Genomic DNA, 27,922 nt, shown 5'->3' with positions numbered 1-27,922 from the left:
GGAATCAGAGTTCTTCTGTCAACTGGTTTATTCCCTAAATGGCAGCGACAGTCAGGACTGGGCCAAGCCAAAGCCAGAGGTCAGGAGCTTCATCTGGTCTTCCACACGGGTGACAGAGGTCCAAATACTTGGACTATCTTCTGCTGCTTTCCAGGTATGTTAGCAGGGCACTGGATCAGAAGTGGAGAAGCCAGGACTCGAACTGGAGCTCATATGGGATACTGAGTCACATGTGGAGGCTTAACCTGTTGTACAACAACACTGGCCCCAGTGTGGTTTCTTTTAAAACCACAACAATCATATCTTGTTTGACCATCCAATTTAAACAGTTATAAAAATATCAATCATGAGTAATCAAGTCTATTAAAAGTATTTAATTGCTAGCTTAATTTTGTCTACACAATTTTGGAAGGAAGTACTAAGACTCTCAAAGCACTAGAATTTCTGCTATTACCCTAACGCTTCAGCTGCCACCTTCTATTTTCTTAGAAAAAATAAATGATAACAGCAATAGAAATATATTTTATGGTGAAGGTCTTCTATAATGCAGCATGATCTTTAAAATTTTTTTCACCAAGTACCGACAAAGTTTCAAGTGAAAAGAGATCTTGTTCTTCCATCCGTGCTATCTGCATAAAACCAGAGAAGGGGTATAATACAAAATTTAAAGAATATGAATGCAGTCACTTCATTTTACCTTCATGGACCTGGAATTTATACAAAGAAAAAAACCCCAAAACAATATTATTATTTCATTTTTTTGAGGACTGGATGAAAAGATCAATGAAAACTAGTGTCTATTTTTAGTTTCTAGAGGAAAAAATACATATAATCTTCTAGGAGCCAGCGCTGTGGCACAGTGAGTTAAAGCCCCAGCGTGCAGAGCTGGCATCCCATATGGATGCTGGCACAAGTCTTGGCTGCTCCTCTTCTGACCCAGCGCTCTGCTATGGCCTGGGAAAGCAGTAGAAGATGGCCCAAGTCCTTGGGTCCCTGTACCTGCGTGGGAGACCCAGAAGAAGCTCCTGGCTTCGGATCAGCTCAGTTCTGGCTGTTGCGGTCATTTGGGAAGTGAACCAAAAGAATGGAAGACTTCTCTCTCTCTGGCTCTACCTTTCTCTCTGTAACTCTTTCATATAAATAAAATAAATCTTTAAAAAAATATATAATCTCACTAGTCCAAGTGATCAATTTCAGTTCACAATTGATGACTCTGATAGGTCTAAGAGTCAAAGGGATCACACAAACAAGACTAGTGTCTGCTAATACTAACTGATAGAATCAAAAAGGGAGAGAACGATCCAACATGAGAAGCGGGATACACAGCAGACTCATAGAATGGCAGATGTCCTAAACAACACTCTGGCCTCAGAATCAGCCCTTAAGGCATTCAGATCTGGCTGAAGAGCCCATGAGAGTATTGTAGGCATGGAAAGCCAAGACACCATGGAAAAGAAAAAAAAGAAGAAGACCTAAATGAAAGATCTCTGTGAGTGAGATCCCAGTGGAAAGAACGGGGCCATCAAAGATGGAGGTACCTTTCTCTGAAGGGAGGAGAGAACTTCCACTTTGACTATGACCCTGTCGGAATAAGATCAAAGTCAGCGAACTCTAAAGGCTTCCATAGCCTTGGCAACTCATGACTAGAGCCTAGGGAGATTACTGACGCCATGAACAGGAGTGTCAAATTGTTAAATCAGCAACAGGAGTTACTGTGTACTTACATCTCATGTGGGATCTGTCCTTAATGTGTTGTCTAATGTGAAGTGATGCTATAACTAGTACTGAAACAGTATTTTTACACTTTGTGTTTCTGTGTGGGTGCAAACTGATGAAATCTTTACTAATTATATATAGAATCGATCTTCTGTATATAAAGATAATTGAAAATGAAAAAAAAAAAACCTGGTGTTAAATTGGAAATGGCATAGAAAATTAAATATATATATATGTATATATATATAAAATATCTTCCAGAGGGGAACTTGCTTTGTTATATGAAGACATGATTCCAAATATAAAAAAAAATTTTTATATCATTAATGCCATTCTCTGCTAGCACTCTGGTATTACCTCCTTGCTTCTCAAAGAGAAAGGGGGAAGGAGCGATTGTTTGGATGGTAAATTATTTCATTTTTAAAAAGAAATAATATGCATGTCTAATAATAAAAAATGTTATCTATGATGTACATACATCACCCCAATAAAGTAAAAATCTTCACTTGTTATTAAATTGTAGAAGTAAAGCCCCCTTTTAATTTCTATATTTAAGAAAAGAAATAGGAAGTATAGTAACAAAAACCCTTACTTATATAGTATGAATAAATCTCAATTTTTTGTGAATCGATTTTTTAGCTAACCAATTTAATCTTGGAATCTGAAAAAATAAGTATGTCAATTAAAACTGGGGAAAAAAAAAAAACCCACATAGTCAGAATGTTGATCAGGACAAGTCAGACACAAGAATTCATGTTGGGGTGACACAGTGGATTTGCAATGCTGGCATCCCATATTGGAGCGCTGGTTTGAGTCCTGGCTATTCTACTTCCTATCCAGCTTTCTTGTAGTGTACCAGAGAAGGCAGCAAAAGATAGCCCAGTACTTGGGTTCCTTCCACCCATGTGGGGGACCTGGATGGAGTTCCTAGCTCCTGGCTTCAGTCTGGCCCAACCCTGGCTGCTGCAGTCAGTGGGAAATAAGCTAATGAATGGAAGATCTCTCTTCCTTTCTCTCTCTCTTTGTCTCTCCTTCTCTATGATACTCTGCCTTTCCAATAAGTAAATGAATCTTTAAAAATAAAAAAAAAATAGTTCACATTGTATGATACTCTATTTGATTTTCAAAACCAGGCCATACTTGTCTAAGTGATATGTTATAACAGTGATTATGCTTGGTAACAAAGAATTGACCAGAAAGGAACTTGAAGGAGACTTTGTTTGCTAAATATGTTCTGTATTTTGATCTGGGTGGTATTATATGAGTGCTTACATTCATAAATTCATCAGGCTATACAATTAAGAACATTGCTGTTTATACATTGCAGCACCACATAAAAAATTCCTGTAAGCATAAAAGCTGAAAATACAACCAGTGAGTAAAATTATATTTAATCACCAAGGATAAGACTAGAGAGCATGACTTGTTGCGACTTTCCCCTCTAAATACATGGTTCTTTGATTTCTGCTTAGGACATCTAAAGTCAAAGCAATTTCAAACTAAAATACTGTATTGACTATGTTTGTGGAAAAGAGAGTAGATTACTATAAGTGCTTCATACACTTCTCAAACAACCTGCATTATTCATTTTTAGAATGCTAGACATTAAATTTAATTTCATGTTTTATAGTTTGCTTCCAGGGAACAAATGGGGTAATTTATCCAGTTCAAACACATTTGACTTGAACGAACTATTAATTCTGGCCTACAAATGCAGAGCAAGATGTAGCATGTCAAAGACAACTGATACACCCTCTTAATCAACAGAGTTATGACTGTAGATAATGAGGAATGTAATAAAACAGGAGTAGTTAGAATCTAGTCTTTTAAAAGCTGCATACAAAGATTTACTCCAGAAACTTTTAATACATGAGAATTTTCTATATTTCCTATAAAGACTGAAAAATCATGCAAGTCAATTTGCACTTTGTTTTCTTTCCCACATATGGATGGTGTTATTCTCCTCTGGCCCTATCCGACTGGAAATTCTATATTTTCTCTTTTTGTTTTGTGATTATCCTTATAAATCTTAATGGTATTTGACTTATGCAAGCTCTAATGATATACAATGATATCCTTGTCACCATCATGACAGAATCAAACCCTTACATTGCTTTAACTCCTATCACCTATACTAACCTTAGGCACTCTTTAAATTTTTAAATTTGATATCACTATTATTATGCTTTATTTAGCCTCTATACTTAAGAATTTGATAGTTCAAGTATACAAAATGAGAAAATTACAAAAAAATTTGCAAGCACAGACATTAACAGGCTTAAGTTACAGCCAAGAAAGCAGAAAATAGATATTCTTTTCAAATGACTACAATATATTCACAAAGACAACATGCAAGGCCCAATACTTGGGTTCGAGTCTAAGCTGTGCTCCTGATTCCACCTGCCTATTAATACTCACTGCAGGAGACAGCAGGTGATAGCCCAAGTGGTTGGTTCCCTGCCCCCAGTGTAGAAGACCAGGACTGAGTTCCCAACTCTTGGCTTCAGCCTGGCCCAGCTCCAACTGTTGTAGGTATCTGCGAAGTTAATCGGCAGATGGGAAATTGCTCTCTGTCTGGCTTTCCATCTCTCTTTCTCTCCCTCTGTTTATCTAAATAAAATAAATAAATAATCTAAAATACATACACATATAAATGTTTAGAACTGCATGTTTCTTAAAAGTTTCATAATTTTCCTCCTCTGAAGAGAAACTCATTTGAAGATGGCATCTTTCTACATCAGGATTAGAAATCACTATCCTATGAATGATAATCACAACACAATTATTTTAATTTTAAAACTGTCAAAAGCTGTAAGTTGGAGACTGGCATTGTGGCACAGTGTGTAAAGCCACCACCTGTGATGCAGGCATCCCATATGGGCACTGGTTTGCAGTGGCTGCTCTACTTCTGATTCAGCTCCTGCTAACAGCCTGGGAAAAGCAGCAGAAGACGGCCCAAGTGCTTGGGCCCCTGCACCCACGTGGGAAACCCAGAAGAAGCTTCTGACTCCTGACTTTGGATTGGCTCAGCTCTGGCTGTTGCTGCCACTTGGAGAGTGAACCAGCAGATGAAAGACCTCTCTCTCTCTCTCTCTACCTCTCTTTGTAACTCTGCCTTTCAAATAAATAAAATAACTTTTTAAAAAAAGCCTCAAGTTACTCTGGGAGGTTCAAAAAAAAAAAAAAAAAGGAAGAAACAGATTATTTTCTTGACCTTTATTCAAAAGCCTCCAGTGGAAATGCTTATTTCTAGCCTCCTATCATACAGGAGGCTTGTAGTCATATAATAAAAAAGACACAGGAGCAATACAGAAGTTCAAGACAAAAATCCAGTAATAAAAACCAAAGCAAATATTTATAGAGCAGGCACAGAAACAAAAGAAGCCAATAAAGGAAAAACAAACCAACTTCTCAGAGACCATTGGATTTTACTTACATTACTCCCTGACACTCCCAGTGTTATAAAAGGTATCTTCTAAAGATCTAAGTCTACCAGCATTCATCCATGAAATAAACAAACTAATAATTATTTTATTTTAGTTTGCTATCAAATTCAAAACTTGTGGGAAAAAAAGACACTATTATCACATACAAAAAAATGAAAAATCATAGATTTTAGATATACTAAATCAAATAAGTACTTTTTTCCTTCAAATAGACATTTCTAATTAGTAATCTTCAAACTGCCAGAGAAGCCAAATTTGATTTCTCTGCGTTACCAAAATTAATCTGTGAATTAGTTTAGGGGCCTTAAGGCAACAGCTGCATTGGACATTATTTAAGACACAGTTGCCTCACAACAGATTTTAACACATCTAGTAAGTCTTTTTATTTTAATGAGCCAATATGTTATGCAATAATTGTCTCTCAATGACAAGACCTTAACATGCAGATATTTAGTGTCTATTAATGTTACGAAATTTGAAAGAAGGAAAAACCCTTAGGTACTTTACTCCTTATATTCTATGAGTCATGACCTGGGCATCCTTCCATTAGCATAATAAAAAGAGGTATTATCTCTCCCTACTCTATACATCTGTAGTACTTATTGTCTCTTTCTCTCATTTGGCACAATGTTTTGAAATGGTAAACATTTGACCTGCATCTCTCTAATGTTAATAAATCCCTTAAGGGCAACAGTGTCACCTTCTACTTATTTGGATCTTCCACACAATACCTCACAAATAGGAGGTGTGTCTTAAATACTAATTGACTCATTAATTAATTGAGTAATATCACCAACATATCTTTCCTTCAACACCTCTGGACCATGGCTACCTATACTATACTTTGGAGTGACTACGCTTTTGAATTTTCTGAAAAATTAAAGTGAAGCACACAAAGCAACAAGATCTAAAATACCCAGATTTTTGTCAAGTGATGTTAAATAAAATAAATACATTTTCTTCAGATTAACCTTAATTCTAATGAAAGATTTTCAAACATCTAGATTATAGCAGACCTAAGTGGGCCCTGATAATGTTTTGTTCTAGTTCCTATCCCTGGATTGGAAAACAACATCAACAACAGCAAAGCTTCATCATACATTTCAAAATACTCTCCTCCTATGTTCTATACTTTCCTGGCCTCAATTAGTGGCTATTTTTACACCTTTCCAAATGGTTCTCAAACTTTAACATACCTGAAAATGTTCTAGAGGGTTTATTAAAACACAATAGCTGGGTTTTACCCCTTGACTTTCTTATTCAGTAGTTTTTTAGTGTGCATTTCTAACAAGTTTTCAGATAATGCTGATTCTGCTGGTCTAGGTACCTCACTTTGAGAACTCTCACCTTCAATCCTCACCCATTTATGTCATATTAATTGTGCCTGATGTACTTATTCAATTCAGTTTAAAGTCTGATTCTTCCCTTACTTGAAGCTTGATTCCTTCATCTACTACTCTAAATAAGGTGTTGGTTGTAGTATAATTGACAAACATCATTTTCATTTGGAGATTTTCATCAGGTTATCAAATATTTTTTGGACAACCAAAAAGGTATTCTCCAAAATTTCTAGCTCCATAATATTACAAAGCCATTCAGTCTACATGGTCACCCACAGGGAACAGGGAAACTATATATCCATCCTAAACTATTCCAATTCAGAGTAACAAGGATGCATATATTACTCTCTCGACGGGAGTATTTTCTTACTACTTCTCATCTGGCTGACTTACACTTTTCTTTAAGATTTTGGCTCAGGAGACTTATGCAGGGACTCTTCCTTTCCTTCCCATAACCACAAATCCTCCTATTATGGGTGCTCACAAAGTCATTGAACTCCTCCCTAGTAGCCTATGTCATGCTTCCATTTTTATATTTATAGAAATATTTTACTAACAGTTATTTTCCACACAGAACCGTAAGTTCTGACCAGACAGGGAACGTTTCTGGTTTTGATCGCCATTATAGTTTCAGTGCCCGGTGAAATATCAGTCACACCAAAAATAATTCAAATTCATGTAGACAAGATCTGAGCTTTTTCAGTTCTAACAAAGATAACACAGGTATCAGTTTTTAGGCTCTGCCAATGGCACAGAAACTGACACAAAAATGTGATCTGTGATCCTGTTCCGTTTTTCAGCTATCCAATACCCAAACTAAAAACAACTTACCTTTTCTGAATAATTCTTGGAGACTTTCTGCACTTTGATTTAATACAGCCCATATTTCTTCCTCCTGCAGTGGTCCACCCCGAACTTCCAAGGCCTCAGCTAATGACACGTGCATATTACCTGAGAAACAAAGATAGCAGTTTACCTCAACAACTTAACTTCACTTGCAACAGCTCTACAACAATGATAAGACCCTGAGCTCTAAGTTTTCACTATGGTCTTCAATTTAAATGTAATCCTATAGTCTAACTCATAGAGGGCAAAGCAAATAGAGGAAAAAATCCTCTACACAGCCACTTGCCTTACCAGGGGTGAAGAACCTTTTTTCTCTCAAGGCCCATTTGGAGATTTACAACATCATTGTAGGATAAAACTTCCACAGGTTTATTGAATTTCGAGTCCCAACTACAGTTGCTTTAGCAGGGCCAGACCAAATGATTTTGCAGTTCTTATAAGGTCCATGGGCCATTCTCCACCCCTGCTAGACCAATGGGGTCAGCCTCTGACACAGATCTGGAGGCTTGTGGTGGTGACCCCTTTATGGGAGAACACAGAAAACCCAGGTACCAAGAGACACCAAAATCAGATAATTTAACCAAAACAGTCAGATTGAACTAGAGGCCTTTCATATTTCACTTGTAAGTTTCATCCTATCCATCCAGTTATAGCCATGGTAGGTAAAAATGGGAACAAAACAAAAGGAATTTCTTCCACTTACTAATTTATTTCTATTATCTCTAATATATATTCTATAACTACAAATTCTGTACTACATGAAAGTATTTCTACAGCCAGCTTTGCTGTCAATTTATCATACACACCCAAGAAACTCATTTCACTTCTGAGTCTCAATTTTCCATCTGTGACATGGGGATAATAACAATATAAATGCCAGTTTGAGGTGATTTTACAAGGAAAGACATCAAACAGGAATCTGCTTTTTAATCTACTATTCTATAGAAACTGAATTAATAAAAATATCAGAAAAGTATCTCTGTGCTAACATTTCTGTAGGGTCAACATTTTTCAGTGACATTCAATTAAGTAGATAATATATGGATAAAATTTAAGATTTTTGAGGGGCGCAATAATCCTATTTTTATTTTTGGAAGGGGAAAATGCAGCTAGTCAAAATCCTCCTACATAGATTTTCTTAAATTGATACACCTTGAAAAAAAAATTGTTCTCTATAGTAATTGCTGAGATTTCTAACCCAGACCAAACCAATATAAGCACAATGTACAATGCTTACTTATTGGCAGGCAGCAGATGTGTCAGGAAAAGAAGTTAGAGGGAAATGAAAATGTTGAACACTTATTTTCTGTGATTTAGTCTCTCATTAAATTTTTAAAAATGTATAAAAAATTTGCTTTATAGAAAAGTTGACTTCGGGGGCCGGCGCTGTGGCATAGTGGGTTAAAGCCCTGACCTGAGGCACCAGCATCCCATTTGGGCGCCGGTTGTAGTCCCAGCTGCTCCTCTTCCGATCCAGCTCTCTGCTATGGCCTGGGAAAGCAGTGGAGGATGGCCCAAGTCCTTGGGCCCCTGCACCCATGTAGGAGACCTAGAAGAAACTCCTGGCTCCTGGCTTCAGATCAGCACAGTTCAGGCCGTTGTGGCCATCTGGGGAGTGAACCATCAAATGGAAGACCTCTCTCTCTGTCTCTACCTCTCCCTGTAACTCTTTCAAATAAATAAAATAATAATAAAAGAAAAGTTGACTTTGTTTATTTAACAAGAAAACCTAATACTTTAATACGATTTACAATTATGATAGTTAATCCAGACTGAAAAAAAGAAATTCTAGTACAAGAGGCCAAACCTCATCCTTTCACTTGATTTTTCAAATGTTTACCTTAATATTTTACGCTTAAAGTGTGCCTCTGAGGGGTGTTTATATGCACCGCGTAGCAGTTAAAAGGGAAGACAGGAGATGTTACTTGGGGAAAAAAAAAAAAAAAAAGATGGTTTTTAATAAGCTTGCTTGCAAACAAGAAGTGAGAATATTTATTCAGACTCCTCACTACGCCAACAGTCTTTAGTTCTCATGTGCTTTATTATATGACAGCACATTCATTCAAGGAAAGGTCGAAGCTTCACTTCTTTCTAGAGTTGTGAATTATTATCTCCTACATAATGTATGTTAATAAACTGGATAATTCATCAGAGGCATCAAGATAGTATTAGCAATCAAATATCAACATGATTCGTAAGAAAGACTACCCCGTAGCAAATTTCCAAAGCAAGTCTGAGAACCGGTTGGGTAGCTCTAAAGCCTACGCACTGGACATAAATAGTGGAGAGAAGATTGCACAAGAGATTTGTGCTGATCTTCATGTCTCCTACAAAGTAGGATGGTGGGAAAGGTGCTTTCCTTCCACCTCAAGCCTGTTAAAGCTTCAAGCAGACTCCTTGGAGTGCTTGATAGTGTTCCCTGGAGTTAGGGGTGCAGAGGCACTGATGTCTAATACACACTTCAGGAATCTTGGCTATCACATAAGGTAGCAGCAAGAGAGACAGGAGTGGGCAACCGAGAGAGGACATATGCTGTATCAGGAGACAGATATATTTCCATAGGTGAGGGAAGGACAGAGGCAGGAAGTAGGGCCACACAGAAGGCCAGCCCAGATCTATATAGAATCCTACCCAAAGGACGAAAATGTCTCTAACTCACATAGTGGTGATAATGGTTGAAAACAACTCTGTACACCCAGGGGAGGTATGATTCAAGTGGATGAACTGTATGATATGTGGCATTGACCTCAAAAAACTGTTTTTAAAAATCTTTCCCACAATACCACTTGGAGTACCCAGAGCAGCACCAAGAAAGAATGGGGAAGTTACAAGAGGTGGGGGGTAGGGGGGGTGGGGAGAGAAAAAGAAAGAAAAACAGAAAGAGGAAGAGGAAAAACTGGAATTGGACTTATTACTACTATGGAATGGCTGAGAGAAAAGCAGACTGAGGATCAGAAGGGTTAGGGAGGGTTGGCTGATAGAGGAACCATTTTCTGAAGTGCAGCAGGTATAGTTCTAGTGGTGGACTCTGAAAAACCCAAAAATCTACACATCATAAAAAGGGTCACACTTAAATACATATAAAGTTCAAAATGAGTAAAATCATTTTACAAAAGGAATCAGGTAAAAAAAAATCTGTTTACCTTTTTACCTCTTTTCTAAATATAGTACTAGATAACTTGGATAATAGATACATGCCTGGCATTATTTTATTACCACAAAGGTTCTACTTTACAAAAAATAACCATATTGTTTACTTTTATTTTCTTGAAATTTAAAGGCTACATGACAACTAGAAAGTTTTTGGAAAGAATTTCAAAGAGAAATTACTTATGCTATAATCATTATAACATTTTTGGCTAACATGGTTATTAGTGACATGACCTAAAACTGTGTCCACAGAGTCAGACCATGCCACATGCCATTCTAACACAAGTCATTTTAATTGTGGCACTCACAGATGGAAAGCACTTAAAAGTGATTCAGAACAGAATGAAGTAGTACACAGATTAACTGAATCCAATCAAGCAATAGCATAACCTGACTGGAGGGTAGACTTATAAGGAATTTTAACTTAAGTCTAAGGAAATAGGATGACAAGAGCAACTTGTTCCAAGAACTAAGCAGCATAAAGACACTTAGAAAAATACATACAACTCTGTGTATGCCAGTAGTTTTGAGCAAGGATCCACTCAGCACTCTGGCTAAGGACTTCTTTGGTCATTAAGAGACTACAGTGTGTTGAGAAAGCAAGCCCACAATACTGTAAGCATCTTTTTCTTTTTTAATTAATTTGAGAGGGAGCAAAACGAGCCAAAAAATGAACACCTAGCCACTACTTCAATGTCCAAATGTCCACAAAAGTCCCTGTGCCAGGGCCAAAGCTGAGAGCTAGGAATTCAATCCAGGTATCCCACATGGGTACAGGAACCCAATCACTTGAGCTATTCACCCATTAACTCCCAGAGTCTGCATTAGCAGGAAGCTGGGGTCAAGAGCAGAGCTGGGCATCAAACTTGGGCACTCAGAATGGGACACAGGCATCTTAATCAATAGGGTAAACATCCAACCCTGCAAGCATCTTTTAACCCGGGAACAGTCACAATTAGAAATATATAAAACTTTGAGACACAAGCCCATATATTAGTATTTTTTAAAATTAAAAAATCTGTGCCTACATAGTGTTTTAGCTAAGAGTAGGAAATCAGTTACAATAACAGATTAGCCTTATAATTGCAACTTTAAATAACGGAATTGAGAAAATGGTTGAGATTTATACTTTTAAATGTACAAAACACCATTGGAACATATAAGAGAGCTTAAAGTCTTGCCATACATAAACCTTATTACGTACATCTTCATCCATTAGAAAATTGGTTTAGGGGGCTGGCATTGTGGTGTAGCAGGTTAAGCCACTGCCTGTAGCACCAGATGCCAGTTCAAGTCTCAGCTGCTCTACTTCCTATCCAGCTCCCTGCTAATGTACCTGGGAAAAGCAGCAGAAGGTGGTTCAGGTGCTGGGGCCCCTGTACGCACGTGGAAAACTGGAAGAAGCTTCTGGCTCCTGGTTTCAGCTTGGCCTACCCTCTGCCGATGCAACCATTTGGGGAGTGAACCAATGGATGAAGACCCCCCCCCCTCAAACTCTGCCTTTCAAGTAAACAAAATAAATTTTTAAAAGGTTTTTTATTTGAATGGCAGAGTTATAGAGAAAGGAGAGAGAGGGAGAGACAGGGAGGGAGGGAGGGAGGGAGGGAGGGAGGGAGGGAGGGAGGGAGGGAGGGAAGGAGAGAGAGAGAGAAAATCTTCCATCTGGTGGTTCACTGCCAAAATGGCTGCAATGGCCGGTGCCAGGCCAGGCTGCAGCCAGGAGCCCAGAGCTTCTTCTGGGTCTCCCATGTGGGCGCAAGCACTTGGGTCACATTCCACCACTTTCCCAGGTACATTAGCAGGGAGCTAGATGGGAAGTAGAGCAGCTGGGTCTGGAACCAGAACCCATATGAAATGCTGGCATCATAGGCGGAGGCTTTACCTGCTGCACTGCGATGCTAGCCTCGTAAAATAAATCTTAAAACGAAAACAAAAACCAAACAAGCTTATTTTGGTACTTGGTAGGGTTTCCCTTCAGTCAGATACATGAAATACTTTAAAAATTGGCTTTTAAGTCTATGAATGCAGCTTAAAATATTTATGGAATTTTAATTAACTAGAGTTGAAAATGGTTATATACTAAATCAAAAGTCCTCTTCAAAGGCACCATTAAATTTCCCTAAGTGTACAAGAAGAATAAAATAATTAAATTGATCTTAAAAGCTTAAGAACTGGGTTTTAGAAAATTTTCAGTAAGAATATTCATTAAAAATAATTGTCAAGAGGGCTGGAGCTGTGGCGCAGTGGGCTAAATCTCTGCCTGCAGTGCTGGCATCCCATATAAGTGACAGTTCATGTCCTGGCTGCTCCTCATCTGATCCAGCTCTTTGCTATGGTCTGAGAAAGCAGCTGAAGACAGCTCAAGTGCATGGGCCCCTGCACCCATGTGGGAGACCTGGAGGAAGCTCCTGGCTCCTGGCTTGAGATCGGCCCAGCTCCAGCCATTGTAGCCATTTGGAGAGTGAACCAGTGGATAGAAGACCTTTCTCTCTGTCTCTCCCTCTCTCTGTAACTCTGCCTCTCAAATAAATAAATAAAAATCTTCTAAAAATTGTCAATAAGCATTTTTTAAATAACCAAGATACTCAATAATACCTTGAATGTCATTTTAAAATATTTTATTTATTATTTATTTGAGAGAGAGAGAAACGTGTGACTATTTACTGGTTCACTCCCCAAATTCCTGAAATGGCTAGGACTGGGCTAGGCCAAAAGTGAAAGCAAGGAACTCAATTCAGGTCCCACGTTCGTGCCAGAAACCTAGTTATTTGTCATTGCTACTGCCTCCCAGGGTCTGTAAGTTGGAGTCAGCAGCTGGAGCTGGGTAACAAATCCTGACTAGGACACAGGAATCTTAACAGGTATCTTAATCACTAGACCAATTACCTGTCCACTGTTTTAAAAAGTTAGCAGGGAAAAAAATCACTATGACCTGAGTTAGACAATATCTTCTTAGGTATGACATGATGGGGTCGGTGCTGTGGCATAGTGAGTAAAGCTGCCACCTGCAGTGCTGGCATCCCATATGGGCATGGGTTTGAGTCCTGGCTGTTCCACTTCCGATCCAGCTCTCTGCTACGGCCTGGTAAAGCATTAGGAGATGGTCCAAGTCCTTGGGACCCTGCAAACATGTGGAGACCCAGAAGATCTGGCTTCGGATTGTCACAGTTCCAGATGTTGTGGCCATTTGGGGAGTGAAGTATTGGATGGAAGACCCTCCCCTTTCTCTCTGCCTCTGCCTCTCTGTAAATCTGCCTTTCAAATAAATAAATAAATCTAAAAAAAGAAAAAAGGTATGACTTAAGTGAGTGATCTATCAAAAACACTGATAAATTATATTTTATCAAAATTAAAACCTCTGCTATTTGATAAGAATTGTTAAGGGGCTGACGCTGTGGCACAGCGAGTTAAAGCCACGGCCTGCAGTGCTGGCAACCCATATGGGTGCCGGTTTGAGTCCTGGCTGCTTCACTTCAGATCTAGCTCCCTGCTAATGCACCTGGGAAAGCAGTGGAGGATGGTCCACGTGCTTGGGCCCCTGCACCCAAACGGGAAACCCAGAAGAAGCTTCTGACTCCTGACTTTGGATCGGCTCAGCTCTGGCTGTTGCTGCCATTTGGGGAGTGAACCAGCAGATGGAAGACTTCTCTGTCTCTACCTCTCTCTGTAACTCTTTCAAATAAATAAAATATATCTTTAAAGAGGAAAGAATTGTTAAAATAATAAAAAGGCAGGCCATAAATAAAGGAAAATATTGGCAAATCATGTAAGTGACAAAGGATTTGTATCTAGAATACATAAAGAACTCTCAAAACTCAGTAGTTGTAAAACAAACAATCCAATTTCTTTATATGGGCAAAAGATCTGTAAGTGCACTTCATCAAAGTAGATATATGAATGGCAAGCAAGCATATGAAACACTGCTCAACAAACATTAGTCATTAGCAAAAGGAAAATTACGAGATACTGGTATATAGTTATCAGATGGCTAAAACTAAAAAGACTTCCTAGGTACTAACAAAGATGTAGAGGAACTAAAACTCTTATACAATGCTAGCAGTAGTGAAAATGATAACATGGTACCCTCTGGAAAACTGTTAACAGTTTCTTAAAAAGTATAAAACTACCATATTACCTTGTATTCCTATTCCTAGGTGTTTATTTACCCAAGAGAAATCAAATCAAAGGTCTATACAAAGATTTGTACACAAATATTCATAGCAGCTTTATTTCCAACAGTCAAAAACTAGAAACAAGTAAATGTCAAGTAAATGGATAAAAAGAGATCTCAGTATATCCCCGCAATGGGATAATTAGCAATAATTATTGATACTTGCAACAATATGAATAATAATAGTTATGCTGAATGAATGAAGCTAGACCAAGAATAAAAAATGAAGAGCACATGCTTTATAATTACGTTTTTAAAGAATGTAAACTAATTTACAGTTACAGAAAGCATATCAAGGTTTGCCTGAGGATGAAACTGCCCTATGGGAAGGACTGCAATGTTGTATGAGAAAATATTTGGAAGCAACAGATAGGTTCATTACCTTGTTGTAAGAGTGGTTTCACAGGTACATACACATGTCAAAACTTACCGAATTATATACTTTAAATATGAGGAGTTTATGGGGGTATTTTTAAATGTTCATGGAAAACCAGAATTAAAGTTTGGGCAGGCATTTGGCTTGGTGGTTAGGATGCTAGTATCCCATGTCAGAATGCCTAGTTCAGTGCTTCGCTCTGCTCCTGTCTCCGGCTTCCTGCTGGTGCAGACCCAGACAGCCAGCAGGGACGGTATAAGTGGTTGAATTCCTGCCACCCACAACAGACACCTGGATTGAGTTCCGAGCTCCTGGCTTTGGCCCCGGCCTGGGACTGTTGTGCTCATTTTGTGGGTGGGGGTGATTGCCAATTTCTCTGCATTCTCACCAGTGAAAGCACTACTGCAGCTCTAGAAGACCAAGAGTTGATCTCCCTGATGAAATAAATACATTAATGTTTCTTTCCACTAGGGATAGTTAAATATATTAGACAGTAGTGAAAATGTATTATTGCTTAATATAGTTAAGAAAAACTAGGGGGCCGGAGCTGTGGCATAGCAGGTAAAGCAGCCGCCTGTGGTGCCGGCATCCCTTATGGGTACCAGTTCGAGACCCGGCTGCTCCACTTCCAGTCCAGCTCTCCACCATGGCCTGAGAAAGCAGTAGAAGATGGCCCTTGCCCTTGGGCCCCTGCACCCATGTGGGAGACCAGACAGAAGCTTCTAGCTCCTGGTTCCTGGCTTTGGATTGGCACAGCTATGACCATTGTGGCCATCTGGGAAGTGAACCAGCGGATGGAAGACCTCTCTCTCTGCCTTTCCTCTCTCTATGTAACTATGCTTTCAAGTAAAATAAATGAATCTTAAAATAACCAGGGAAGAACTGAGATTTTTAGGGAGAAAAAAAGAAGAAAAAAACTTAGTTAAGTTTTAATTGGATGCTACCTCAAGTTCAAAAACAATCAAAAAAAAAAAGGTAGAAAATGGCATGTATGAAAACATTATTATTGAATTTGGAGCAACAGTTGGCATGTGTCAACTTTTTCATTATTCTTTATGAAAGACTAGAAACTAAAATAAACACAAGTCTGAATCATTTTGACTCATGTCAACTACTTTTCTTAACAGAAACAATGTATGCCTATTCCCTGCTTTCAAGGGACAACTCCAGTGATCAAGAAGAAAAACCCTGGACTTCTTCCACCCCTTGGTGCTTCCTTTAAAGTTAGGAGAAAAGTAAAATTGGGGCGAAATCTCTATCACATTTGTTCACTTTCCCTTCACCATTTAGGTAGTACTAACAGAAAAAGTAATGGAAGAATTTCGGTTTTGAGTAATGTCTTTCTACCTTACCCCTCCTCCCTACCCACTGACTTCTGTTAAGATCATTGCTTAGGACACTTGCTGATCTTCCCCAAGAACTGCAAACTTAAAATGTCTGAGTGAACAGCTACCAAAGAACAGAAACAAGTACAGACTAAACAGAAAAACAATAGGCAAAAAGATCCATATCTGTCCTTTCTATTACAATAAACAAATTAATATGGTAGGCAGAATTCTGAGACTGCCCTCAAGATTGCTTCCATGTCAAGAACTGCCTAACTGGAGCACATGGCAAAGATCTCAGGGAGTCCTCCAGAAACCAAGAGAGGACCCTAGGCAACAAGCAAGAAGATGGTTCTACAGTTACAAGGACTGAATTTTACCAGTAACCAGTGAGTATGGCAGGACTGAATCTCAGATGATATGGTAGTCTTGGCATGCATCTTTATTTCAGGAGGGTGAGAGCCTGAAAAGGAAAACCAGCTAACCTGTGCCTGGATTTTTGGCCAACAATAAGTATGAGGTAATAAATTTGTGTTTCATGCCACTAGAGATGGAGTAATTTTTTTTTACAAAGCAACAGAAAACTATAGATGTTGGTACCTGAAAGTGGGGTGCTACCATAACAATAAAAATGTTGGTATAGCTTCTGAATTGGACAATGGACAGATGCTGGAAGAATTGTGAAACAGAAAGCCTACCCTGCTTTGGACAGGTTTTTTTTTGTTTTTTTTTTTAAGATTGATTTATTTATTTGAAAGGCACAGTTAGAGAGAGGGAGAGGCAGAGGAAGAGAGACAGATCTTCTACTTGCTGGTTCACTCCCCAAATGGTAACAACAGCCAGGGCTGGGCCAGGCCAAAGCCAGAAGATTCTTCCAGGTCTCCCACATGGGTGCGGGGGCCCAAGCACTTGGGCTGTCCTCCACTGCTTTCTCAGGAACATTAACAGGGAGCTGGATTGGAAGTGGAGCAGTCAGGACTCGAACTGGTGTCCATATCAGATGCTAGCAGTACAGGAGGTGGCTTAACTCACCATGCCACAGCACTGGCCCCTCTTGAGCAGATTTTTAATAGACTGCTGGACTTTAATCAGGACACTGCTGGTGGGGCTCAGAAGGAAATAAGGAGCATGGTACTGGAAAGTAGAAGGTGACCTTGGTTATTTTGTGGCAGGATTCATAGTGACATCATGTCCTACAGTTATGAGTACATGGAAAGCAGAACTTCAAAGTGACAAAGCTGGATATATCGCTAAAGAGATTTCCAAATGAAGTGTTAAAGCTGCCATCTGGTTTTCTCTTGCTGACTATAGTAAAATACAAGAGAAGAGAAAAATGGAGGGAGATGCTATTGAAGAGAAAGGAACCAGGACTAGAAGATTTTTTTAAGTGCCCAGAGTCTCCAAATAGCAAAAGTTGTTGAAACTTGGAAGCAGATGCCAAAAGCGTGACAGAGAAAAAGATGACCTTTGGTTAAAATTTCAGAAAGTTCAAAAAGTTAGAGGATTCTGCCACACAAGGAGTCTTTTGTTCAATATTTTCGGAGCCTCCAGTAAGCTTAAGACTTGTGCCTTAGATATCCCAGTGGGAGGCGAAGACAGAAAAAGGATTATCTAGGACAACCTTGTGTATGCAGCTTTTGTCTAATAGGGTGAATCCTTGTGAAATCCAACAAAACCCTGAGTTTTCAAGAAAACTGTTTCATCAGAAACACAGCTAGTTTGTATTCAAAGGGATGGAAATAAAATAAAAAGGATATAAAATGAAAAGAGACTACTGGGGGCCAGCGCTGTGCTGCAGCGGGTTAACGCCCTGGCCTGAAGCGCCGGAATCCCATGTGGGTGCAGGTTCGAGACCTGGCTGCTCCACCTCCAATCCAGCTCTCTGCTGTGGCCTGGGAAAGCAGTAGAGGATGGCCCAAGTCCTTGGGCCCCTGCAACCATGTGGGAGACCCAGAGGAGGCTCCTGGCTCCGGATCAGCGCAGCTCCAGCGGTTGCGGCCAATTAGGGAGTGAACAATCGGATGGAAGACCTCTCCCTCTCTCTCTCTCTCTGCCTCTCCTCTCTCTGCTATGTAATTCTGACTTTCAAATAGATAAATAAATCTTAAAAAAAAAAAAACAAAAAAACTATTGCATACACATCCTCCTTCTCAAAAATCACCAGCAGGAAGAAGGTTAACTATTACACTACAAACATATGCTCTCTTCTAAAAAAAAAAAAAAAAAAAAAAAGGGCAAAATAATCAGAATAATTCAGAAATCAGAACCAAGATTCAGAGGACAGAGATTTGAAATCTAATCAAAACTCTAGCTGGAGTATGTCCACCTGGATTTAAGACCTGTTACGGGTCAGTGGCTCCTTTTAACTTTCCCTTCTTCCTTTCCTCCTTTTTTCAGCAGAATGTCTACAAATGCTACCCATGCATTTCCTGCCATTTTAGATTGGGGCAGCCTCTTCAGTTTCACAAATTCACAGACATTAGAGTAAACCCACACTTAATTTAGATGATTTGGAAAAGATTTTGTACATTGATCTGATGCTTTAATGAGCTGAAAAACACCTGGAGGGCAAAACACTGGGAGCCAGAAGGCAAACTACGCTGGTATAATTCTGAGATGGTGCCCAAGTGTCCCCACCTTACATAATCTTTCGCTTGGGTGTGGGTGGGAGTTGTGAATATCATGGAATAGGTGGTTGCCCACTTGATTAGGTTATTCTACATGACTGTCACAGCAGACTGGTAACAAATTCAGACAGGCAGACTTTTCCTGCTGGTCTTGAAGAAACTAACAATTATGTTATGAAGAGAGGGAAATACAGCAATGACCTGACAAGCCTTGATGAGCTGAGAACAGATTCCAGTTGCAAAAGGGATGTAAAAAAAAAAAAAAAGAAGAAGAAGAAGAAGAAAAATCGAAAAGGGGATGTTATTCTATAGTGTTAAAAAACTGAATTCTGCTGCTGGATAACAAATAAGCTTGGAATGAGAACCAATGCCTCCGAGATTAAAGTCTTTACCATCTTGGTTTCAGCCTGATGCCACCATGAGCAGTGGACCCAGCTAATATATACTGGACTCCTGATACAGAGACTGTAAGACATTAAATCTGTATTGTCTTAATCAACTAAATTTGTGGCAATCTGTCATACAGCAATAGAAAACTAACAAAATTATGGTATAGATCTTGAATAGCAAAGGAAGGCCCGTATTTGTCTTGGACTTAGCTTTCCTAAATGATACTTTCAGGCCATCATAAAGGATCTCATAACAGAGGGAACATTCTGAGTAAAATACTCAGTGCTTTTCTAGTTTGCCTCTCACAACCTATCACTTTATGGTTTGATTGACAAAATACTTTGCACTGAGATGCCTTTTATCAACTTGTTAATGTGAGGTAAAGCAAAAACATCCAGGAGGACCAGAGCTCACTCCACTGCAAAATTAAGTAAAGCAGTCAGTCAGTGACACTTTACAAAAGAAGTTCCTGCTATTTTTTGGATTTTCTATCACTTGACATTACCATGACAGGCAATATTCTAGGGGTTATTGTCTTAGTAACAAGCAAGAAACTAGTTCTTTGAGGTATTAGAAGGCAGGAAGTAACAAACACGATCCACTCAGCAAACACTGCAAGTTGAACATTGCAGGTGAAAGTGATGCCTATCTTCAACTCTTTTCTTTAAATTTACTAAATCTAAGAAGTTTTGGATAAATTTATACTGTGGTAAAAAAAAAAAAAGATTACTTCTGTTTTGATGAGAAGTAGACAACTTTCATTATAGAGAAAATAAATCAGATTAAGCCCAATTAACCTCACAAGTCACAGATAAAGGATATTATTATCTACATGTATTCTTGTAAATACAACAATTTCAACTTGAGTCAAAATTGTACTAAAATTGCTTCACTCTAAAAATGATTTGGATATTACCAATTTTCACTTAAAATACTCTATATAGTTCAATTTTAAACTGAATTTTATATCTAAGCAGTTAGATGATATATTCATACTTAATATTTTTTAAAATTTTACTTATTTTCTGAAAGAGAGACAGAGACAGAGATCAGTCTTCCACCCAGCAGTTCACTCCCCAAATGCCCACAATAGTTGGAGCTGGTCTAACTGAAGCCAGGAACCTGAATTCAGTCTAAATCCCCTACAGGGGTGACAAGAACCCAACGACTTGAACCACCACCTGCTGCCTCCCAGGGTACAGATGAGGAGGAAGCTGGAGTCAGAAATAGAGCTAGGACTTGAACCCAAGCACTCCCATATGGATTTGGGTATCCTGAGCAGTCTCTTGACCACAGTGGCGAATGTCTATCAATATATTTAATATTGTCCATTGTTAGTTTCATATTATTTCACATCGTTGTGATAATTAAATTAGATTACTGCTTGAAATTTAAATAATGACCTGACTTGCAAGAATTTATACATTTAATCTCAAACTGTGTAGTTTGGGCTTTCTTATTTTTTGTGGTAATCCAACTAATTATAAAGATATGTTTCTAAAAGTGTCATTTTTAAACATACAATTTTCATTCTAATTAAATACACAGTACTGTTACGCAACTATTTTAAGAATGACTAATATTGGGGCCAGCGCTATGGTACAGTGGGTTAATGCCCTGGCCTGAAGCGCTGGCATCCCATATGGGTGCTGGTTTGAGACCTGGCTGCTCCACTTCCAATCCAGCTCTCTGCTGTAGCCTGGGAAAGCAGTGGAGGATGGCCCAAGTTCTTGGGCCCCTGCACCTGTGTGGGAGACCCGGAAGAAGCTCCTGGCTCCTGGCTTCAGATCAGCGCAGCTCTGGCTGTTGCGGCCAATTGGGGAGTGAACCAGTGGATGGAAGACCTCTCTCTCTCTCTCTCTCTCTCTCTCTCTCTCTGCCTCTCCTCTCTCTGTGTAACTCTGACTTTCAAATAAATAAATAAATCTTAAAAAAAAAAGTGACTATTATTTGCTTATAAGACAAATAATGACAATATCATTTTAGGTAAGTTATCCAAATTTAATATTAATGTATTAGAACTGGAATGATGTGCTACTTCACAACTCACATGTCAAAATTCTGACTTTAATTTATGATATCAAATTATCTCCTTTAACTCTAATCAACTGCACTCAAAGTTATTTTTTTACTCACACAATCTCCACTTATTCTTATAAAGCTAGTGTTAGCTATATCCAGTTTCTATTGGAAAATGCCAAGACTCAGCTATGGAAATATTTGAGATGTGATTGCTCCAGATAAATGCAAGGCCTCAAGAATCAATGGGGCTGGGGCTGGAGCTGAGTGTAGGGCTGAAGAGGAGAGGGTGTGTAGGTGATGTGGAGAGGTAGCCTGGAGGAAAGCCAGGTAAGGAGTTGTAAACTTGAGTAGGGATTTGGGGTTTTATGGTAAGTATGATGGGAAGCCATGAAGCAAAAGAGTAACATGATTAGACCTACATTTAAAAAGGATCACTGTAGTGGAAGCAAACTAAAAGGGGACAATAAGAGGAAGCAAAGAGACCTGTTGCAACCCTATTGTCATACTTTTCTAAAGCCTCACTGTCCAATATAGTAGGTACAAGTCACATGTGGCCATTTAATTAAATTAATTAGAATTAAGGAAAATTTGAAACTTCAGCTCCTCTGTTGCACTAGGCATATTTCATGTCTTAATGCTATGTGTGTCTGGTGACTTTGCCATATTGGACAGCACAGATGTAGGATGTAACCATCATCACAGAAAGTTCCATCAGCACTGTTCTAGACAATAAGACTGTAGAGAGGCAGGAGAGGTCATGGGATTAATCCGATATATTCAAAAAATATTTTAAAAGAAGAGCCAACAGAATTTTTTAACAGATTGGATGTGGGCTATAATAAAGTAGAAACCAGGTGACTGTGAAGTTTATGGCCTGAATAAATGGCTCCAGTTCCATTTCAAAACGGGAGCTACTGGAGGAGAGGTTTAGTAGTGGAAATCAGTAGTTCAGTTTTGGGTATGATAAATGACATGCCTGTTAGGTTGATTATAAGATAAGGATCACTGGATTTGGTAACATGAAACTAATTTAAAAATTATTCTAATGACTAATTTTTCTACTTACTATATGCCCTATATTACTTCTGGTCTTTATACCAAATACTTTTCCTATAAATTATGTAATATTTCACTGTGTAAATTGCATCAGAAAAATGTTCAGACTTCCAACTTCAGTGATAGCTTTACTAACACATTTTGCTGAATCTGAATAAATGACAGTTGAAAAGATTAAAATGCTGCGAACTCACAATAAAAAAGTGGGGGACCACCAGTTTGTAGCAGTTTCAAAGATTTTGAAATGAGCATAAGGAACTTAGGTATTTGAGGTAGCAAAGTGGAGGAAATCAAGTGTAGAGAATGTACAGAGTAAGATAGAAAAGCGTAATTCATTTTGTACCACACACCCTGGAAAGGCCTAGGATTCAGAAACGCTAAGTATGAAGAAAAGCAGGAGTGAGTGCTTCAGTCGGGCCCATTCCTGGCAACTGGGGGCATTTGGACGATCTCTCAGTCTCTGTCTGTGTCTAACTCTCTGCCTCTTAAATTTTTAAAAAATTTTACAGAAAACTGTAAGAAATTATATACTATGTATATTATGAAACCACACTGCTAAGATATAAAATAACCTTAATATTAAATGTTGAAATTCTAATAATGGCTTTTAAAAATAAAAACTGAAGCAGTAATGAGCTAAATACATATTAAATTTTTTAGTTCACATCCTCATTTCCAATAGTACTCCTAACTGAAGCCAGGAGCCAGAAACTCAATACAGGTCTCTCATATGGGTGGCCAGAATGGAATTAATTAGAGCTGTCACTGCTGCCTTCCTAGTGGTGATGGTTCAAGAAATTGAACCCTACTTTCCCAGGGTTCACATTAGGAAGCTGGAATCAGGACTGAAGCACTGGTTCTGTCCTGGTTGCTCCTCTTCCAGTCCAGCTCTCTGCTGTGGCCCAGGAAGGCAGTGGAGGATGGCCCAAGTCCTTGGGCCCTGCATCTGCAAGGGAGACCAGGAAGAAGCACCTGGCTCCTGCCTTTGGATCAGCACAGTGCGCCAGCCGTAGCGGCCATTTAGGGAGTGAACCAGCAGAAGGAAGACCTTTCTCTCTGTCTCTCTCTCTCTCTGTCTGTAACTCTCTACCTGTCAAATAAATTTTAAAAAAAGTCTAATCAAGAAATAATTGAGATAAATAATTGAGAAATGATGGAAGTTCTTTTTTTTTTTTTTTTTTTTTTGACAGAGTTAGTGCCGATCCGAAGCCAAGAGCCATGTGCTTCCTCCTGGTCTCCCAGGCAGGTTCAGGGTCCAAGCACTTGGGCCATCCTCCACTGCCTTCCCGGGCCACAGCAGAGAGCTGGACTGGAAGAGGTAAAAAGGTGATCCTTTTTAAAGAAGAGTTGTCTCATCAGTCTGGAAAAATCAACCATATAACAGTGTGGACAAAAAAAATTTATGAAAAAAAATTGTAGTACCAGTTTTAATAAGAGCAATTTCATTAAACTAATTAATCAACTAAGACTGATTAAGAATGGGGTTACTTTGTTTTGTAAGTGGGGATAATTTGGGACTTTGTTTTTACTCTTCAGTTTATTGACAATTTTGTCTTAATATGTCTACAAATATGCTCTGTATATTAAAATACAACAAATGGTACTCTAAATAACTGAAAATTTGCCAGTAAGTCCTATTATAATTCATATAAAGAGTAAATGGTTAGTAAGGGCATTTGGCCTGGCGGTTAAGCTGTTGGTTGGGATGCCTCTATCCCATATTGGAGTATCTGTGTTCATTTTCCCAGCTCTGTTTCCAATTCTAGCTTCTTGCTGGTGCACAGCCTGGGAAGTACCAAGTGATGCTTCAAGTACTTGTGTGTCTATCACCCACAAGGAAGACCTGGATTGAATTCCTGGCTCAGGGTCTGCTATTACAAGAATTTTATGATTAGGCAGCAAGTGAGAGCTCTCTGAAGCTCTCTCTCTCTTAAATATGTATGTACCATTCATCATCGTACCTTTAAAAACACTAGGATTTACAATTGGGGTAGGCATTTGGCATAGTAATTAACCACTTGGAACAACTACATATGATATTGGAGTGCCTGGTTTGAGTCCTGGCTCCTGCTTCCAATTCCAGTTTCTTGCTAATGGACATCCTGGTAGATAGCAGGCTAAAGTACTTGGGTCCCTGTCAGCAACATGGGAGTCACAGTTGGAGTTCCAGGCTCCTGGCCTCAACCTGGCCCAGCCCTAGTTCTTGTGCACATTTGAGAGTGAACCAGCAGTTCAAAGATTCCTCTGTGTCTGTCTCTCTGCCTTTCAAATAAAGTGAAAATAAACAGAAGTTTTTTAAAACTAGGATTTCCAATTATAAATCACAAGAATATGCAACTTTCTAACATTCTCCCTCCACTCCCACTCTCCTTCTTCCCTGTTGGCACTGTGTATCTTACAAAATGAGGGAACTTCAACAAGTTTACAGAAAATGGAATTAAAAGATAAGCTTTTTTGCGTGCAAAATTTTTTGGAAATCCAAGCATAATACACATTTTTTATGAACTTCTTGAAGACCCCTCAAACAGTGGCCATACATGCCAGATATTTAACTCTGCATTTTCAATGTAGTTAGAATATAAGCAACAAGCATGGTAATTAATAGTTGGAAGACAGAAAACAGTGATAGGAAAACCAGAGAAGATTTTTCTTCCTGATAAAAAGATATAGGATTTGAAGTGTCTTTATTCTTTGTCCAATTATACAGAAAATAGTTAAAACAGCCTGCTTACAAGATTGGCCGTTAGCTGGCATTTGGGAATTTAAATTTCGGGAGGGTTCCCACTACTCTCAGAACTCTCAAGTGTGGCTCACTGTGCCCAAATGGTTTGCGCAAATAATGTAGTTTATGCTGAACACTTGCTTTCCTGCTGGGGTCTGAAATTTTGCTAAGTGTGTGGTGGAGTGTGCATACATGTCAGGCCCCAAAGTCCTGAGCACCGAGTCTCTAGTGAGCTTTCCTGTAGACAACATTTCACCGGGGCTGCCATTCCTTGTTGCTGCAGGAATTATGCGCATCCTCTGTGATTCCACCCTTGAGAAGACTCATAAGCTTGTGCTTAGTTTCCTCCAGACTTTGCCCTATTGGCTTTTCTCTTTGATTTTTCTTTGAACCCTTTCATGGTGTTAAATCTGCTGTGCTGAGTCCTCCCAGCAAATAAGAGAACCTGGGGGTGATCTTCAAGACCTTTGACACTAGCAGTGGGATATCTGTAGGGAATAACTGCAACTGTGACAACCATACTTACTACTACCACTAGAAGATAAACCTGAATAATTCAAGATCATGTTCTGAACAACAGTTGGATGAAGGGGAAAAGCAAGCAAGCAAGAACAAGCTAGGGACCTTAAGAAATGAATGGCTGAATTACTGCACAAACCTTTGAACTTTTTATCTCCAGACTTTTTTTCCTCATTTTATTTCTAAAGTCATGGAGACAGAGAGAGAGAGAGAGAGAGAGAGAGAGAGAGAGAGTTGGTTTCCATCCGCTGGTCTACTCCTTAAATGCCTGCCAGGAGACTGGGCCAGGTAGAAGCCAGGAGCTGGAATCTCAGCTGGGTCTTCCATGCGGGTGGTAGGGCCCCAACTACTTGAACCATTACCTGCTGCCTCACAGGGTGTTAGCAGAAAACTGGAATTGGAAGCAAAGTCAGGACCCAAATTCAGGCACTCCTAAATGGGATGTCAGCATTCCAAGAGGTATCTGAAGTGTTACACAAAACAACATCTCTACCTCCAAAATTATGTTCAACATTAAAAAGCAATTTACCACTTGCAATGAAAACAGTCCTTTTAAGTACTTTATAAAAACTGATTGTGTAAAAGTAAAATAGGGTCAACTCTTGGAGATTTTCTTAATTTTTTGATTAATTTCTCAGTAGAGCAAGAATATAAAAGAAACGTGCTTAGAATATGTTTCATTTTATAAGATCTCTTCAAATAGTAATATCCAAGGTTGAAGAATACCTATATTTCAGTAGGTTATTCAGAACATTGTCCATTTCATCTGAGGTGTTGAATTTATTGCTATAAAATCACTGATAATATTCTATTATTTTTTAAAAATATGTTTGCTTCTGGGGCTGGTGTTGTGGTGTAGCAGGTAGAGCAGCTGCCTGCAACACTGGGATCTAATATTAGCACCAGTTCAAGGACTAGCGGTTTCATTTCCAATCCAGTTCACTGCTAATATGCCTGAGAAAGCACTGGAAGACGGCCCAAATGCTTGGGCTCCTGTATCCTCTGGGAGACCTAAAAGAAGCTCCTGGCTCCTGGATTCAGTTTGGTCTAGCCCTAGCCATTGTGGCCATTTGAGGAGTGAACCAGCAGAGAGATCTCCCTCCCTCTCTCTCTCCTTATAACTCTGCTTTTCAAATAAATATTTTTAAAAAAATGTTTGTTTCATTCTACTTGAAAGGCGGAGCAAAACAGACACAGAAGAAGGGAGCGAGGCAGAGTAGGGGGGAGGGGAAGAAGAAGGGGGGGTGGGGGGGAGGGAGAGAATCTTCCATTCACTTGTTCACTTCCAAATGCCTGCATCGTGAAGCCAAGAGCCAAGGAATTCCATCTGGGTCTCCTACATGGATTGCACAGGCCCAATCACTTTAGCCATCATCTGTTCTCTCCCAGGATGCATTAACAGGAAGCTGGACTGGAAACAGAGTAGCAAGAACTCAAACAGTCATTCCAATATGGGAGGTGGGTGTTATAAGTGGTGGGTTAACCCCTTGCACTACAACACACACCCCTAACACTTATTATTATTATCAAAAATATAGAATCTGTGGTGATATCATCACTCCTTTTCCTAATATTGGTAATTTTATGTCTTTTCCCTTTCCTGACCACTCTGATTAGAGACTTGTCAATTTAACTGATCTCAGAGAACCAGTTTTAGGTTTCACTAATTTTCTCTTCTTTCACATTTTCTTTTTATTGAGGTCTTCTTTGATCTTTATTCATTCAATTCTTTTTTTTTTTTTTTTTTTTTTTTTTGGACAGGCAGAGTTAGACAGTGAGAGAGAGAGAGGTCTTCTTTCCGTTGGTTCACCCACCAAATGGCCTCCACAGCTGGCACACTGCGCCGATCCGAAGTCAGGAGCCACGTGTTTCCTCCTGGTCTCCCATGCAGGTGCAGGGCCCAAGCACCTGGGCCATCCTCCACTGCCTTCCCGGGCCACAGCAGAGAGCAGGACTGGAAGAGGAGCAACCGGGACAGAATCCGGCACCCCAACCGGGACTAGAACCTGGGGTGCTGGTGCCGCAGGTGGAGGATTAGCCTAGTGAGCCACGGTGCTGGCCTACTCTTTCAATTCTTATACTCACTTTTCTACTAGTTACTTTGCATCTTTTTTAATTTTTAAAAAAGATTTATTTATTCATTTGGAAGGCAGAGTTAGAGAGAGATTTTCCATCACTGGTTCCTAAATGGCCTAATGGCCAGAGGTTGGCCAGTC

General features: G+C 39.3%; 1 protein-coding gene across 6 annotated transcripts in view; it reads right to left on the bottom strand.

Moving 5' to 3' along the window:
• The window catches only part of PTPN13 (protein tyrosine phosphatase non-receptor type 13), a 224,670-nt gene that overhangs the window by 168,533 nt on the left and 28,215 nt on the right, over positions 1-27,922 (bottom strand). For all 6 annotated transcript variants that reach the window (XM_062198537.1, XM_062198539.1, XM_062198538.1 and 3 more), the window contains exon 2: positions 7,334-7,453. In XM_062198537.1, coding sequence (XP_062054521.1) covers positions 7,334-7,448 — 115 coding nt within the window. In that variant the 5' untranslated portion in view covers positions 7,449-7,453. The remainder of the gene's footprint in view (positions 1-7,333; positions 7,454-27,922) is intronic.

The sequence above is a fragment of the Lepus europaeus genome, chromosome 8, assembly GCF_033115175.1.
Source record: "Lepus europaeus isolate LE1 chromosome 8, mLepTim1.pri, whole genome shotgun sequence".
Taxonomy (NCBI): Eukaryota; Metazoa; Chordata; class Mammalia; order Lagomorpha; family Leporidae; genus Lepus; species Lepus europaeus.
Note: the sequence above shows the minus strand (reverse complement) of the source record. Positions and strands in the feature narration are given on the sequence as shown.